This window comes from Kwoniella bestiolae, chromosome 5 (genome assembly GCF_000512585.2).
Source record: "Kwoniella bestiolae CBS 10118 chromosome 5, complete sequence".
Taxonomy (NCBI): domain Eukaryota; kingdom Fungi; phylum Basidiomycota; class Tremellomycetes; order Tremellales; family Cryptococcaceae; genus Kwoniella; species Kwoniella bestiolae.
Genome location: NC_089245.1, coordinates 1,681,400 through 1,696,870, shown reverse-complemented (window position 1 = coordinate 1,696,870; position 15,471 = coordinate 1,681,400). Strand labels below are relative to the sequence as shown.

At 46.2% G+C, this 15,471-nt stretch overlaps 6 protein-coding genes across 6 annotated transcripts; 3 read left to right on the top strand and 3 right to left on the bottom strand.

Moving 5' to 3' along the window:
- Nucleotides 1-253: 253 nt before the first annotated feature.
- On the top strand, nucleotides 254-4,088 carry I302_107022 (uncharacterized protein; the record flags this gene model as incomplete). Its single annotated transcript, XM_019192328.1, has 5 exons — nucleotides 254-478; nucleotides 965-1,564; nucleotides 1,627-1,827; nucleotides 1,885-2,493; nucleotides 2,562-4,088. The coding sequence occupies 5 exons, from the start codon at nucleotides 254-256 to the stop codon at nucleotides 4,086-4,088; spliced, it is 3,162 nt and encodes a 1,053-aa protein (XP_019045325.1).
- Nucleotides 4,089-5,232: 1,144 nt separating this feature from the next.
- On the top strand, nucleotides 5,233-6,926 carry I302_107021 (uncharacterized protein; the record flags this gene model as incomplete). Its single annotated transcript, XM_019192329.2, has 3 exons — nucleotides 5,233-5,287; nucleotides 5,724-6,366; nucleotides 6,599-6,926. The coding sequence occupies 3 exons, from the start codon at nucleotides 5,233-5,235 to the stop codon at nucleotides 6,924-6,926; spliced, it is 1,026 nt and encodes a 341-aa protein (XP_019045326.2).
- Nucleotides 6,927-7,577: 651 nt separating this feature from the next.
- On the bottom strand, nucleotides 7,578-8,608 carry I302_107020 (40S ribosomal protein eS24; the record flags this gene model as incomplete). The annotated part of the gene is made up of 4 exons (XM_019192330.1): nucleotides 7,578-7,628; nucleotides 7,708-7,779; nucleotides 8,035-8,316; nucleotides 8,606-8,608. The coding sequence occupies 4 exons, from the start codon at nucleotides 8,606-8,608 to the stop codon at nucleotides 7,578-7,580; spliced, it is 408 nt and encodes a 135-aa protein (XP_019045327.1).
- A 523-nt stretch (nucleotides 8,609-9,131) lies between these two features.
- Nucleotides 9,132-10,273, top strand: I302_107019 (uncharacterized protein; the record flags this gene model as incomplete). Its single annotated transcript, XM_065870392.1, has 6 exons — nucleotides 9,132-9,237; nucleotides 9,302-9,382; nucleotides 9,452-9,474; nucleotides 9,554-9,724; nucleotides 9,850-10,025; nucleotides 10,162-10,273. The coding sequence occupies 6 exons, from the start codon at nucleotides 9,132-9,134 to the stop codon at nucleotides 10,271-10,273; spliced, it is 669 nt and encodes a 222-aa protein (XP_065726464.1).
- A 392-nt stretch (nucleotides 10,274-10,665) lies between these two features.
- On the bottom strand, nucleotides 10,666-12,443 carry I302_107018 (uncharacterized protein; the record flags this gene model as incomplete). The annotated part of the gene is made up of 3 exons (XM_019192332.1): nucleotides 10,666-11,321; nucleotides 11,488-11,699; nucleotides 11,812-12,443. The coding sequence occupies 3 exons, from the start codon at nucleotides 12,441-12,443 to the stop codon at nucleotides 10,666-10,668; spliced, it is 1,500 nt and encodes a 499-aa protein (XP_019045329.1).
- Nucleotides 12,444-13,612: 1,169 nt separating this feature from the next.
- Nucleotides 13,613-14,996, bottom strand: I302_107017 (uncharacterized protein; the record flags this gene model as incomplete). The annotated part of the gene is made up of 6 exons (XM_019192333.1): nucleotides 13,613-13,730; nucleotides 13,810-13,895; nucleotides 14,004-14,140; nucleotides 14,206-14,227; nucleotides 14,480-14,767; nucleotides 14,847-14,996. 6 exons carry the CDS (start codon nucleotides 14,994-14,996, stop codon nucleotides 13,613-13,615), a joined length of 801 nt encoding a protein of 266 aa, XP_019045330.1.
- Nucleotides 14,997-15,471: the final 475 nt, after the last annotated feature.

Here is a 15,471-nt window from a genome sequence, read left to right as displayed (position 1 = left end):
CCATAACGCCGAATCAAGTTTAAAATTTTCACTCGACTAATTTCCGGGTTGTTTGTATCCGTCGTAGTAGTAGTACGCTGTAGCAAAAGCGATGATTGGCCACCCTACCCTTCTTTTTTCACACACTCCACCATACATAGCTATACACGGCCTTGATGGGTCCATCATCACACATCCAAAGAGGGCGAGTGAATCAGCAATACATAAAGTCTGCTGAGTCCTCTCCCACCTCCTTCGCTCTACCCAACATCCCATGGCACCCGGCAGGATGGTAAACTCCAGCCGTCGTGCAGGGAGGGTTACGAACAAAACAAAATTATTGATTTACAAAGGGACGGATAAAGTCGACCTGGGTGCTGCCGAAACTATCGTCTGGGAATCAAATGACCCATCATCAAACTCCACCCACCACGCCAGCTCCGAATCCACAAAACATCAACATGTCGGTGCAAAGGGTGTAGAATCTGGTGAACTGTTGGTAAGTCGACTGTCCCCTACAACTTTCTCTATGCATGCATGCACCCTTCTCTTATACATATCCTCTCATTTGGCGAGTCGAAGATGGTGGGGTATGGATGAATTGCTGGAAAGGGAAAGACAGGGTTCGTATGCCGCGTGGGAACAAGGAGAAACGCGCGCAAGCCTTCCTTTGTTTATTCATCCACTCTATATCCCATTCTTCATACTCTTTCTTCATAATATTGCTATTCTTTGATGTCTGCTTGTACTCCTCTGTCCCCTCTTAACAATCCACCACTTTCCTCTGCATGCTTTGATGAGACTTGGTGATCTACAGGATGTTGTTTCTCTTCGGCCGGTTGTAGAGTGATCCTTCGACCCATTTCCTATTCGGGTAATTCCCTTTGTCATACCATCTCGTCATCTCTGTTTATCTGATTTCAACATTGATTATCTCGTGATTCTCTATCTCGTTGATACGGTGACTAACTCTTATAACCTATAGGAACACCATCTTCAAGCAGCCTTATCATCCGCATCACTCTTACATTCCAGTGCAACCTCTACCAAACCATCCTCGCCAGATGGTAAAACCACCACATCACTCAAACCAGAGACCACCTCGACATCTTCACTCAACTATCATATCCCCACACCGGACGCTACAGGTCTAGTAAGGGATGATCAGTTCACCCCTTTATACCAATCCACGAAATATGTCGAACCCACCAATTACATTCGGTTCTCCGATACTGTCGAGGAGAGCAGTGGAGGATGGGGAGGACTGGGTTACTGTATGGATGATAAGGATTGTAAATGGTTGAATGAGTTTAACTCGAAGCAGGAGGGATCAAGTGGGAGTTCAACGACGACAAATGGTGATCACAAACCCTCGGTGAATGGGAGTCCATCAACACCGTTGAAGGAATCGACAAACCAGCCTCCCTCCAGTGCTGGACGAGGAATGAGAGCCAAGGGAAAGGAGAAGGAGAAGGAGAAGAATGAGGGATTACCCACTTCGCTGTTTATCTCTGAGGATACTTTTGAGTATATCATGGGTGTCTTGGAGAAGTATGCGGAAGACAGTGTACCGATGTTACATACCGTGAGTTGTTCAATCTATGATAGATTGTCTACAAGCGACTAATTCGTCTGGTACCCATTTAGAACATTTCCCTCCTTCCCCCATTCTCCTCTGTCGAACCCATGTTCTCATCTCCCATACCTGCTTCCTTTCTACCGAGTAACGAGATACCGAAGGGTCTACCTGACCTGAAAGTGTTATCTCGTATGGCTCGGAATGTGTATTCTCATTGGAAGGTCAGGAGGGAAGAGAGGGAAGGGAAATCTATCATGCCTGCTTTGAATGTAAGTTGCATTGTGTATTTGAAAACGGTCGGGCACACAGCTCATCTTTTTCTGCAGTACGACGAGACCAACGACAATGACCCATATGTATGTTTCCGACGACGAGATATTCGAGCTACTCGTAAAACTCGTCGTACCGATAACTACTCTATCGAACAATTCCAAAAGATTCAATCTGAGTTGCGCCTGGCTCATAACCTCGCTTCAATGGTGGTTCAGCGTGAGAAGCAGAAAAAGGAACTGTTTAAATCGGATAAAGAAGTTTGGGAAGCCAAATGGAAGTTGTTCGAGACCAAACGCAGATGGCCGTCATTAGGTATGACAAGGGAAGAAGAAGAAATCATAACTGGACGACCTATCTCTGGTATACTACCTCCTTCAAACACTATTGTACCCTCGATGCCACTTCAAACTTCCTCTACCACGAACATACCTCAAGCAAGGAAACGAACGCATCATGAGAAGGACAGAGAAGAAAGGGATAGAAGGGACAGAACGATGGAGAATCAGTCGAGGAATGTCAACGAGAAAGTACCGGCTGGTATTTCTGGTCGATCGAATAATCCTGAAGCTCTCAAGGAGAGAATGACGGCCCTTCAACAGAGGTTGGATGAGATGATGAGCAAGAAGAAGGAAATGGATGCTACATGGGATGATATCACCGATGTAGGTTTTACGCGATCTATCTTATTTCTTATATGACCGTTTTACTGATTGCCATTGCTCTCATACAGAACTCCTATCAACCCTTACCTTCTTCCGCTGCAGGTCAGACTTTCCGACCTCGTACATCCCTTGATCCTCATTATGCTCGTACCCTCAATCGAGGACGTGAAGATTCAGACGATGAAGAAGAGCTCTACCCATTATACCCATCTGCATTCCGACTTCGGCGTGGACGAGGTGGTGTTCTTCGACTCGACCGAAAGACACCCTTGTACAGCCATCGAAAAGGGCTACCTCCATCTTCCCCATCGGATTACGCCGATTGGCTTTTCCCCGACACCTTTCCTTCCTCAAGCTCGTCGAGAAGACCGAAATCCATCGATGAAGCTGAGGACGAGGAGGATGAACTGTCAAGCAAGCGAAGGAAGCTCAACGAAGTCTCAAGATATGATGTTTCTCGTGGTGGTGCTTTGGGTGTCGGTATGGGGATGGAAGAAGATATGGATCGAGTGGTGGTAGATGATTTCGACTCCAAATATATCCGAAATCGAATTAGTCTACTTCGTGATGAAGATTGGGAGAAACTCAAACCAGATGTATCGGTTCTCGATCAAGCTATTACCGCCCTCAATGCCCCTATGGAACTTCCTCCCACACCCGTTTTCGTCCGACCTCAGATTATACCCCCTAATCCTCAATTGGTCGCTGCCCATATCCAACAACAGCAGCAACAGATGTTACAGCAACAACAGCAGATGGAGAACTTCCAGCGATTCCAAATGATCGCCCAGGCTCAAGCTCTTCAGGCTCAACAGCAACAGGCTGCTATGGCTCAAGCTGGTCAAGGTCAGGGTCAAAATGTTCCTTCGCAACAACGAGCACCATCTGCAGACGCCTCGCCAGTCGTGAATGGTCAACAACCTATGCCTCCTCCCTCTTCGAACGGTAATTCCCGTCCATCGAATGTGAAGAGACAATCGACGTCTGGTCAGATGGCTCCTCCCTCTGCAGCCCAACAAAGGGCCAATGCCACTTCTGCATCTGTCTCACCGACAAATTCCATCCATCCTACAAACGGTGCCAATGGTTCACCCCAAATCGCCAATGGCGCGCCCAACTCCAACGGAAACGGTAAACAGTTTACAAACTCACCAGCAGTGAATGGATCTGCCAATACCAATGGCAACGGCATCGATCCAGCGCTTCAGCAACGTATCCTCGCCGCTCGAGCCATCGCTGCCCAAGCTCAAGCTCAAGCACAACAACTCCCCGCTCAACTGAATTTGGAAAATATGACTCCCGACCAACTTGCCGAAGTCAGTCGTGCGGCCCAACAGGCAGGTTTCGCAGATAACATCCAGGGATACGTCGAGACGAGGAACAAGCAGTTCCTTCTTAAAATGGCTCGGATGGCTCAGCAACAACAAGCTCAACAGCTCGCTCAGGTCAACGCGCAACAACAACAGCAGCAACAACAACAACAACAGAGTCCCTCACTTCCCTCTGGAGGGCTGAATTTGAAATTGCCGGCTCATGCTGCTGCGAGACTTCAACAGGGAGGTGGTGGGAATGGCGGGGCTGCTCAGAGGGCGTAGATGTAGTTACTATTGGTAATTGGACCTGTGAAATATATCATATTTGTTTTATTCATTCCCCTCTCATTCTTCTGATTCATTTCGAAATATCAAAGCATTTAGGTTTTTTTTTTTTTTTCCTATGGGTCATAAAGGTTGTACATTAGGTAGTAAGCAAAGGAGATACAGAAAATAGAATTTCGGGATTGGGAGATATGATCATTGCGGTATATGGTAGTACTTGTAAGATTTAGTGTAGTAGTGTAGCTTAAAATATCAAGTCAAGTTGGATACTTGATTGAGAACGGTATAGAAGGGAAACAAACACCTCAGTTCTACTTTCCTGGCTGACAGAGAAGGTAAAAGATAAAGATGAAAACAAACCATATATACACTCGTAGGTTACGTGTAGCTTGCTATGTCGTGATTTATGCAATAAAACTATTAAATGTGAATTTTTGCGAGTTGCAGGTTGTAGTATTGTTGATCGCTGATGAGGTTGATTGCCTGGATTGGGGATCAGGGGCTGTAAGTCATACTCGTACGGTGTTGCGTGGCCACGGCCACATCTCGTTCACAAAATCAAAAAGTCCCCGTGCCTGATTCCCGGGATCACTCGAGAGCGAGTGAATCGTTCATTCGTACATAACAACAAAGCAAAGTGTACGAGTATTCACCACTGAACTCGAACGTATATACAGATAACTCAACCTAGATACACTCACATATACACATATACATCATTAGACAATCAGGTCTTGGCAGCTTGGATCATCGCGGCTGCTCATCAACCATACACCGCGGTCATCACGGATCATACTACTCCAATTGGCAAGGTTCAACAGTTGAACTAGTACACCACGCCAACACGACGATAACCGATACACAACATCAGCATTACCTTGGCAAATCGTTAGACAGATAACTCGCCGGATAATTCGACGACATTATATAAATATAACGGAACACAATCACCGCTATACTCAGCTCGGACGACCATTCTACAAACACCAACATCTTGCATCAACATATACATATACACTTACATCCATAACACACATTTGCCTACGACAAGTCAGTCGGATTTGGCAACGACTCAACGTCCGCAAGGCATTCATATACCCTCTCTGGTCAATCGTGAATACCACACATACACACATACGACATGTCTCGAAATCGACTGGGAAGCGTTAAAGCATCCGCGGCGGAGAATGAGCAGAGTGAGTGGTTCGTCACCTCTTTCGTGGTCAGGTTACAGGGAGCTTACCTTTGTTTGTTATACTTTTACTTCTTCTGATTCCACTTACACCGGCGCATTCTCTTTTTGTGTTGGTCATGGGTGTTGATGTTACTGACTTTTTTGATGTACTGATATCGATCTTACATCTCGGATACGATACGACGGGTATCCTACGATACCACACATTGCATATGCCCCGCATCATCGATAATGTCGTTATTTCGGTTGCTGGTCATCAATACATATCGATATATATATACGCTATGATACCTTTGTTTCGATATGCTATCCACCGCCCACTACCGATCGATCAAACTACCATTCGACATCACCTACCTCCCAATGTCCGACCACATATATGGCACGCCATCCTGTCTTCAATCCCACTCATCCATGCATAACCTCCCAACCCACAGTGACCTCCCTCTGGCACTCCCTAATCGACACCCTCCGACTCCTCCCCTCGATCCCCACCAACCCCTCCATCCTCAAGTCCCCCTCTCTAACCGATGCAGAGCGCGAACGCAACCTCAAGATAATGCAATCCGAGAAGAGACATCTCGACGAGGCCCTCGACAAACTCAACGTCCTCCTAGCCCTTCGCAGAGGCCCAAATTCCTCATCCGGTTCTGGTACAGGGTCAGTCCCACCAGAAGTGGTAATTTCAAATGTCAAGGGTGAACCCGTCTCTGTGTCTACACCCGGATCAACAGGGACAGGGGGGATCAAGAAGAAAAGGAAATTATCACTCTCAGCTTCTGCCTCTCCTGCTCCGCCCGACTTGAGTAAAGTGGGGGGAGGGACGCCGATGTCAAGGGAAGCGACGGGTAAACAGCGGAGAGAGATTTACTCGGACCAGTTGCCTTTACAACCTGGTCGAAGGGTCGCGTTCAGGTTGCCTAAACATAAGGTGTCGGATTCTGAGGGGGGCGAGGTCATCGCTGTTGGATCGGGTGCGGGGGCAGGGGGTGGTGGGGATGATTGGATTTTGGCGACTATTAAGAGGTGTATACAGATGGATAAGATGAGGTATGAGGTGCAGGACGTGGATGATGGCAAGTGAGTGGGGTGGTTCTTATGATTATCTTTTTTGCTTTGTTGTTTTGTTCTCGATCCATCAAGAAGATGTTGCTTCTGTCTGAGGTGGTATAATTTAGATGAGGAGAACGGTATCTACCATGGTGATACTGGATATCTCTATCACGCAGGAGAGAGTCTGTAGACACCCACTTAAACTGTCATCTACAAATTATATCCCACTCTTTTTCACCTGAGCTAACACACCACCCAGCGCATACAACACAACCCTCCGATCCATCATCCCCCTCCCCGACCCGACCTCGCCATCCCACCTATCCTCCCACCCTCTGAACCTCGAGGATTTCCCCCGTGACTCCCAGGTCCTAGCCCTCTATCCCGATACGACTTCATTCTACCGCGCAACTGTCATTTCCCCGCCCCTCCCTGGTACGGGCAACGGTCTAGGTTTGACGGGTAAGACGGGGAATAGCAAGTGGGATTATGCGGGTTCGAAAAAGGGGGTTTATAGATTGGTTTTTGTCGATGATGATGGGAATGTACAGGAGGTGGGGAAGGATGATGTGGTTGCTGTGAGTTGACGTCTTTTTTTGAGAAAGAATGGGTGAGGGGCAGATGCTGATGTTGGTGGGCGACTGGTAGTTCCCTTCTTAGGATGGAATGGGATATCGGTTCTTTGTGCAAACTCTACTATTCTATCTCTGAGGGTTTTATCCCTGGAAATATACCAGTCATATCTAATAGATATACGCCCGTTGTATATACTTACTTTTTTTGACCTTGGTTGCATATGCTCGATACTTGGTTCTCTGTCTGTAGGTTTCTCTTCATACCATACTTGTACGATGTACTCTCGGTCAAACACCCACCAGGTATGCACCTGAGTTATGGTCGTTGATGACGTTCAGTTCAGTGGTTAATCAATCAGTTATGCCATGTCGCGTCAGCCTCAACTGGACATGAGAAATCTCTGTCAGTGTTTGAAACAAGACCTCTCTAGGTGTGATATCCGTACGACTGCTCCAGTTGAAACGTGCCATTTGAACCAAACTTCCCACAATGTATGTGAATCCACTCTGACCCTAGGGACCGAAGCAGAGCATGCAAAAGATATACATCCCAATCCAGATGCAGATGCAGAGTCCGAGATGTACGTATAAACCTGTTCCTCTGTCCTGATCCTGATCCTAATCCAACCAAAAGAAAAGTAACATGTTTGGTATGTCCTACGTTTACTTCTTCTTGGCGGGTTCTCCGGCCTTGGTCTTGGCCTTTCCTCGTACCTGCAAAACAACACAATATATCAATGCCTATCCTACAGATATGACATGGTATTGTCAGAGGGATGGATGGATTACTCACCTTCTTGGATCTGTTCTTTCTCTCCTTTCTGAGTTTTCTGGAGGCCTTGACGACCTTGTCGGCGAGACCGGACTGTGGGGGAGTAAGTTGTTGGGGGAAGATAAGGTAGAAGCAAGGTGAACGAGGAAGAATGGTGAAAAAAATCGTTAGCGTCGTCCTACTCTGGTAGGTGTGACATTCCATCCCCATCCTGCGACGTCCATCTCGAAGAAGCAGAGATATGATAGACGACAGGCATCAATCACCACATCCATCCACCACTCCCTCTCATCCTCATCGCCACCACCAACTCCCCATTTCTTGAGATGTGTGAAAACCATCACTCACTCTTACAAGTCTGTGCTTAGGCTCGAACTTCTTTTGTGATTCCTCATCATCGTAGATCAAACCAAAACCAGTCGATACACCACCACCGAACTTAGTCTTCAATCCAAATACCGATACTCTGGCGGCCTCGGTCTTGTAGAGACCGGCGAGTTTCTCACCGAGTTCGGATCGGGAGATGTTGGCTCGGGTGGGGTGGAAGACGGTGACGATGAACTGTCTTCGGTTGAGAAGACGGTTGGTGATGAATTGAGTGGTTCGGATGGTTACGGCTCCTTGGGGGTCCTATATACGGTTGACGAGATATAGTCAGTTTGGTGACTTGACATAGGTTGATTGCTTTGCAATGGAGTAGCAGGACAACGCAGATGATCTTCTGATTATATCCTCCTCCGTACTGCATCTATGAGCAACTCAATCTCATCCCTTCAACATTGTCCTGATGCTATAGTCCATTTGCCATCGATCCCATCCCACTTAATCCTCCCATCGACGATCCTCCTCTTCCCAGATATTCCATATTCTCATCCATCCTGCGTTGTCCTGCTGCTGCTGGGATAGTCCTAGCACTCACCATGATGGGCAATATCCTCCGCTTTTTAAGACTTGACGGTTAAAGAAGAGAGAGAGGGTAACAACCTTTAATGTAAGGATTATTGAGGATGTTAATTCAAGCAACCAACGATCGGACAGCCAAACGTAGATTCAGCGTACAGTGGTAGCAGTACCAACACCATACAAAACAATTCTCCACCGTACAGATACTGCACCATACAATATTCAATAAATTGGTAGTGTGAGTGAGTGAGTGTATTAACGGAGTTTCGCGGAGTTTTCATATAGCTGTGTGGCACTTGCTCAACTTTCACCGGGAATACTCTCCTCGCATGGGGAATTACTGGGTGTGGCATATTTCAGATGTTTCGGGTTCCGGCTAAGGTGCTCGGCCGGAGTGGTGTGAGTGTTCTTGGCTCGTGCCTTACTTTGATGTGGAGGATGATCAGCTAACTAGATCAACTGTACATAGTATATTCTAACATGCTATGTCTACAGTTTCAAATCGTCTTTAGCAAATCCCACCAATCGTACTCAGAGAAAAAATGCTAGTCAAGTCCCTCTCGATATTACTCACCCTCACCTCGGTGCTAGGTCTCACTCTCCCTTCGTTGGATCCATCGTCAAGGAGAGAGACACTAGCAGAAGCTGGTCAGTATCCTTTTATGGTAATCGGCCGATCTACTTACTAACTTTCCTTCCTACACTGGTATAGCCCACAATGCTAGAGTTTTGGTGAAGGATTTAAAGACCGGTACGATGGCCAGTGTATATCCCGATTCCACCGATTTTGCAGGTAGGTACATTTCCACCAATGTCAGCTGGGAAAACCATTCTGATCACGGGCTGATGGGAAGTCTTATAGGCAGACCATTCGCAATGATGGAGGTACGTCAGCTTCTCCATTTCCACCCTCGTCTTATTGTCTTATGATGGCTTAAGCTGAATATGATATATGTGGTTATAGTATCACGCTCCATGCTATTCCAACGGCTCATTAACACTCATCCTCATGCCTATCTCGCGATCTACTCAGAACATCTTCCAGAATCCAGGTCATCACGTCGCTTATACAGTCAGTATGCCCACCGAGGGGGTCAGGTCGCCTATGAGTAGAGGTAGAGTAGCTTTGATGGGGGTGAGTGGTAGTTGGCTTTGCTTTTCTCCATCATTCGATCTTGGTGCATCGTAGATAGGATCGTCGGAATCAGCCATGAGGTCATATAAGCTAATAAGCAAATCTGACTTCCTTGATATGTATAGAACGTCACTACCCTCCGAGATATCTCCACTTCCCAGGCTGAAAAGCTCTCAAAATGCTACACATCCTATCACCCAGATTCAAAATACTGGTTACCAGGCAACGAAGATTCACCACATACGAGTTATTGGGCGAGACTCGATATAGATAGGATATACTATGTAGGAGGGTTTGGAGAGTGAGTAGTCATTCCATCTACATATCAAAGAAACAAAACTTCTACCCTGTAGTCGTGACTACTACCTTGATACATGACTCCATCCGATGCAGAGAATCGTGGCTGATCCTATTTGGTTCTTGGTTAATTAACTTAGCGTCCATTATATTGGTCCAATCCCTGTTGATCTCTATGCCAAGTCGGAGCATGAGGTACATGATGAAGAGTATAAGTTTCTAGAAAAGGATTTAGACCAGATGGTATTCTGATGATTTCTAGGTAGAGAGTAGGGATCGGATTGTATACGATATGAAGAATACTCGAATCAATAATCTAGATTATTTCGGACATAATGGGACGAGAAGTCGGTGCGAGGCGTCGAGCATGGGTGTTATCTTGTATTTTCTTCTTCATCACGCTTGTTGTCATTGCGAGGTTTTTTCTTCCCGTTAACTTACGGTATTACTGAATTAGTACTGTATGTACAATGCATGTACAAGATATAGATTACATATCGGGGGAGAAGACACAATCAACTATTTAAACGAATGTATTATCAATCTGCGGTAATCATACGATATACTTAGTTATCAACATTTTCTAATATCTCTTACACTCCACTCGCTTCACCGTATATGTTTAGAGAATATATCAGTCATTTCTAGACATACCCCCCAGCACCTCCCTCCCAATCCCTCCCCTTATTCAACTTATGTTCACTCCCATTCGACCCACTCCTACTAATCTCCACTCCACCATACGCGTCGGTGGTGGTACCCTTCCTACTCAGCCCTGGTCCTGATCCATAGCCATGATCAGAGGCATGGGAAGATTGCGAATTACTTCTAACCGGTACTAGATCTCTACTATTCCCATTGTTGTGCGATTCCACCATAAATGGATTAGATTGTTGGATATGTGAGTAGCCATTTTGATGATCCATCATCTGACTAGGTGGAATGTACCCTTGGGAAGGTTGAGGTGGGAAATCAGGTATAAAATTCTCTTCGTCGTAACCCCTCGCATTGCCGTCGCCCACCCCGAACCCAGCTAGATTCCCCCCATCCATAGGAGTCATCGACCTCCCTCCCGCACCATAGCCATTGGGCATATAGTCCCATGAGGAATTACTTTGGTTCATCTGATGATGATGTACAGAAGGGTAGGCATCGTACTTCTCATTACCCATATCGTCAGGAAAATCGATACGTTCCGGAGGGACGAATGAGGGGATGGCTCCTCTCAGACGCTGGCGGCGGCGGGTTATGCCTAGGACTTTCATTAGGAACCAGAGGATTGTCACTAGGGCTATAATACCTGTGTCGATGAGAGATATCAGCGCTCTACTCGAGGTAGCGAAGAGAACGAGCAAAAGAAAACCAGAAGGTGTGGCTGCCTCTTGGAACACCGTTCAAATCATGAATGACAGAACACGCGCAAGTTACCACAACCATATTCTCGGTTAAGTAGGGCATAAACTCACTTCCCACCACTACCAAGATAACACCCAATGGAAACAATTTGTTCTCCGTATTCAGTATTGACGTGTTATCCCCACTATCGACATTGTTGGCAGCCTCCTTTGAAGTGTTTTCCGTGGAAGTAGGTTCGGCGGTGGAATAGATCGAAGAAGTCAGGGTAACGTTCTTGCCTGCTGAGATGGTTACGATGACAGGTGGGGAAGTTTCGGAGGGACTGTGTTATCGATCAGCAACGAAGTGAGCATTGTGTCTTTTATCGATGGGATGAAACACGGGTTGATAGTGGTGAAGAACAAAGGAAGGAAGGAAGGAAGGATTGAACTCACAATTCAGTACTTGAGGTAATCTCCTCCGAAGTCGTCTCTTCCGTTGATGCTGATGTTGCTGAGGTCGTAGCGGAGGTAAGATTTCTGATACTTGACAGAGAGGCGGAAGAGGTAATTGCAGAAGAAGAAGAGATGAGCAAGCTCGAAGCTGAACCTAAAGTGGTGGTGAGAGGTAACAGAGCACTTGTTATTCCTTCAATTGTCTCTGTTTCAAGCAAATTTGATAGACTTGAGGCTGAGGATAATAAGGGTCTTAATGACGTACCAGTCAGACTATTTATGCTTGTAGGTACTAAGGCAGAGGAGATGCCAAAAGAGGTTATAGCGGTGGAAGAGACTGCCTGACCTACTGTCCTTGTTGGATCTTTTACGATTGATGTATCTTCATCGAGTGAAGTAGAGGTAGTCGCCACTCCAATCGCAGTGGTGGTAGCGAGCCCAGTGGAAGTCAACAAGTTATCTTCCTCTGCTTCTGCTGTGGCTGTAGGAGAAAGTCTTGTATTGGTGCTTTCCTCGCTGTCGGAGAGTAGACCGGTAGTCTGAGAAGTAAGTCGGGTAGTGTTTTCCTCTTCTTCATTGGTTCCACCACCTAGAAGATCTGCTAAGAGACCTCCTGTGTTGGACGATGACATTTACTCTTGTTATTGCAGACGCCAGGTCTGTGTGGTGTACGATATACGATCTGACTTGTATTGGTTTTTGTTTATGTGTATAGGAATGAGGGATGACTATATCAGCATGACCAGCATGTGATGGCGTTCGTTGGAGGATGAGAGGAAAGCGGTGAAGTGAATTGAAGATGGGTGGTCAGAGGGGGTATGAGATGGTCTAAGGTTGGGATGGGTGTTCGGTGGTACTGTATGTAGCTAGCTTGTTAGGTTGTAGTTGCAGCTGCAGGGTAACCCAGTAAATGAGGTCAGGTAACCAACCAAGCTCGAGGTTGGTAACTGGTGTAGCTGATCTTCGTCGTCAAGGTATACGTGTTGCTTCCTACTTTCTTAGCTTTTCTATTCAGTGTTTGTTTGTTCACGTTCAGGTGATTTCTTGGCTTTGTTCGTTGATGGCTGTTGGTTGTTCGTTGTCAAGGTATAATCTTGTTGCAATCTTCCCAGTCAATCTTGTGTCTATGATGTTCACTTTCTCACTCGATACTCGATCACAATTACAATTACAATTACAATTACAATTACAATCACGATCCGTAGTCAAAGTGATAAGGTTAAGCATCGTGTGTAAGGGGTAATAAATCACCGTAAAACCAAGACAAAGGGTTAATCATGAGACACCTATCAGTACTGTAATCAAAGGATGCTATAATTGTTATAATGTCATCATCAAAGGATGGTATGAAACACCCCCCTCACGAATGATCAGCTGTTCCTTTATTGATATCGATTTCGTCATTTCGAGTGTTAGTGGGTATCGATACATTCGTTTACTTGTGGTCTGTGTTATATTGGGTGCGGACTCAGGATTGAATCAGTGCTGGAGCCGTTAGCGTTAGTTCTGTGCAGGATGTTCGTTCGATGCTACGATGTGTGCAAGGACACATGTCATGATCGAGTGGAGGAAACAAATCAGAATGTCCAAAAAAACCCAAAAAAATACCTAAAATTACAAGTTAAACGAGAATATATTATATGCCATGATCGAAACATTGAAATATGATGGAGGATCAGACCATCCGATCTGATAACCGAGGTGGCAAGGGAAAAGATGATTGAGATGAAGATAAGATTATCGAACCACTACAACGATTTCCAATCTCAACCTCAATCTCATAAGAGTACCCCGTATTCAATCACTCCGCAATACAAGCTCCATCGACCAGTTGATACCCTTCTTCACAATCGTAATTCACACATCTACCCTCTTGACAGGTTGTGGCTCCAAGTTTGACACCGGATTGGTTTTGGCAACTACAGTAATCGCAAGAAAAACCGTTCGAATCATTCTGTTCCTCATGTTACGTTTTCATGCAATGCGAGGTGGACTCACGATTGACCAATAACGGATGTAGCATTTTTGTACGCTCCATTGATACATCCACCGCACGATTCGAGCTCATTTTGAGTATCAACGCACTGTCGTTGATTGCAATACATCAGCCACATCGCCCTCGTTATGATCTCACGCGACTTGATTAGGATGCGGCGATCATTCTGCGAGGTATAAGTTGACTGATAACCCACCTCCCACGCGTCTGCACCTTCTACTCCGGGAATGTTGCATGCAGTCATACCTTTTGGACAAACTTGGATCAAGGCAGCCTGTCTTGATCTCTTGAGTGCTTCACGGGCATTTCGTCTGGCCCAACCTGATGCGGCGGCTGATAGAGGCAATTCATCAGTATCTCACATTGAGATATTCATCGGAGTGAGCCTATCAACTCACCACCTGCAGGATGTGTGTAAACCTATCAAAGAAAGATACTTTCCATATTAGCAGAGTGGAATGTGAGATACCATTTAAGAACTTGACTCGACCTACCAAGAAGGAATTACTACCGCATGTTTGGCTAGACTGACTATCAAGTGTAGTCCCACAAGCACAGACGTAGCCACTGACAGTGAACTATCTCGATTCAATTCGTTCCACCCACCATCAGTTAGCATATTGTACCGTTTCTTCCCTTCCCTTCTAGAATGGAATGAGATATCAAACTCACATCGTATCCAAATACAGCGTATCGCTTAGATCGACAACTCGCGAAACAAGCCTTTGGGTCATTTACCGAGTCAAACTCGGAATATCCCCTTCCATCAAACACGGTTGAATAAAACCCAGCACAATTGGAGAAGTCGAATGTGGTGTCTCTAGCGTACACTGCTGCTTGACCGTTCGAGGCGCAGTTGTCGGGACCGTATGCTTGCATGTTACCTGGGGAGGGGTAGGAGTCGGAACAATAACATTGATTGGTGTTTGCTATGGCAGAGTATTGGGTCGTACAGTAGCTCTGGGGATGCGATTGTCAACAAAAAATGTAGTTACTACAGCCTAATCGAGTCATTGGAATAACGAAGCGAGATACTCACTGCACAAACCTCGGGGTCAGTGGTCTGTTGGTTGCTGTATGTTCCGGGAGGAGAGGCGTAGCACCCCGCATAAGTACTTTCTGCCAGTACTTTGAGGGCGCCCATACCCATCGTCAGAGCAGTGAGGGAGATGAACTGGGTGGTCTTCATTTTTATGGTCTATGAACATAGATGAGTATGAGCAGATTTATGTGACTTGATCTGAACTGGACGATGCAAGAAGAGGGGAATCACACATTTCGGACGGACCCCCTCTTATATTGCGATACAATTGCAGTACTTTTGCATCCTATCCTGCTTGTTCGCTTCATTGCACCAGGGCAGTACACCTCAACATCGACATGCGCACGGTGCACCATGAAGGATAGGTGAAGGACGGCCGAACAATCCACGCTTCACGCTGTTTCTGTACATCTGTAATGGACACATACAAATGGACGATCCGAGTCCAGAAGCCAAGTCCACGCCACACCCTAAGCCATACCCGGTATAGAGGCGGATAATGAGCCAGCGACTCACTCGCATGAGAAGCACGCTGATCTCCTTCAGGGTGGGAGTTACCATCCCGCGCAGCGTGCCTCGGAGGTCACTTACCCCCCTGTGCAGGATAATCCGGATAGGCGAA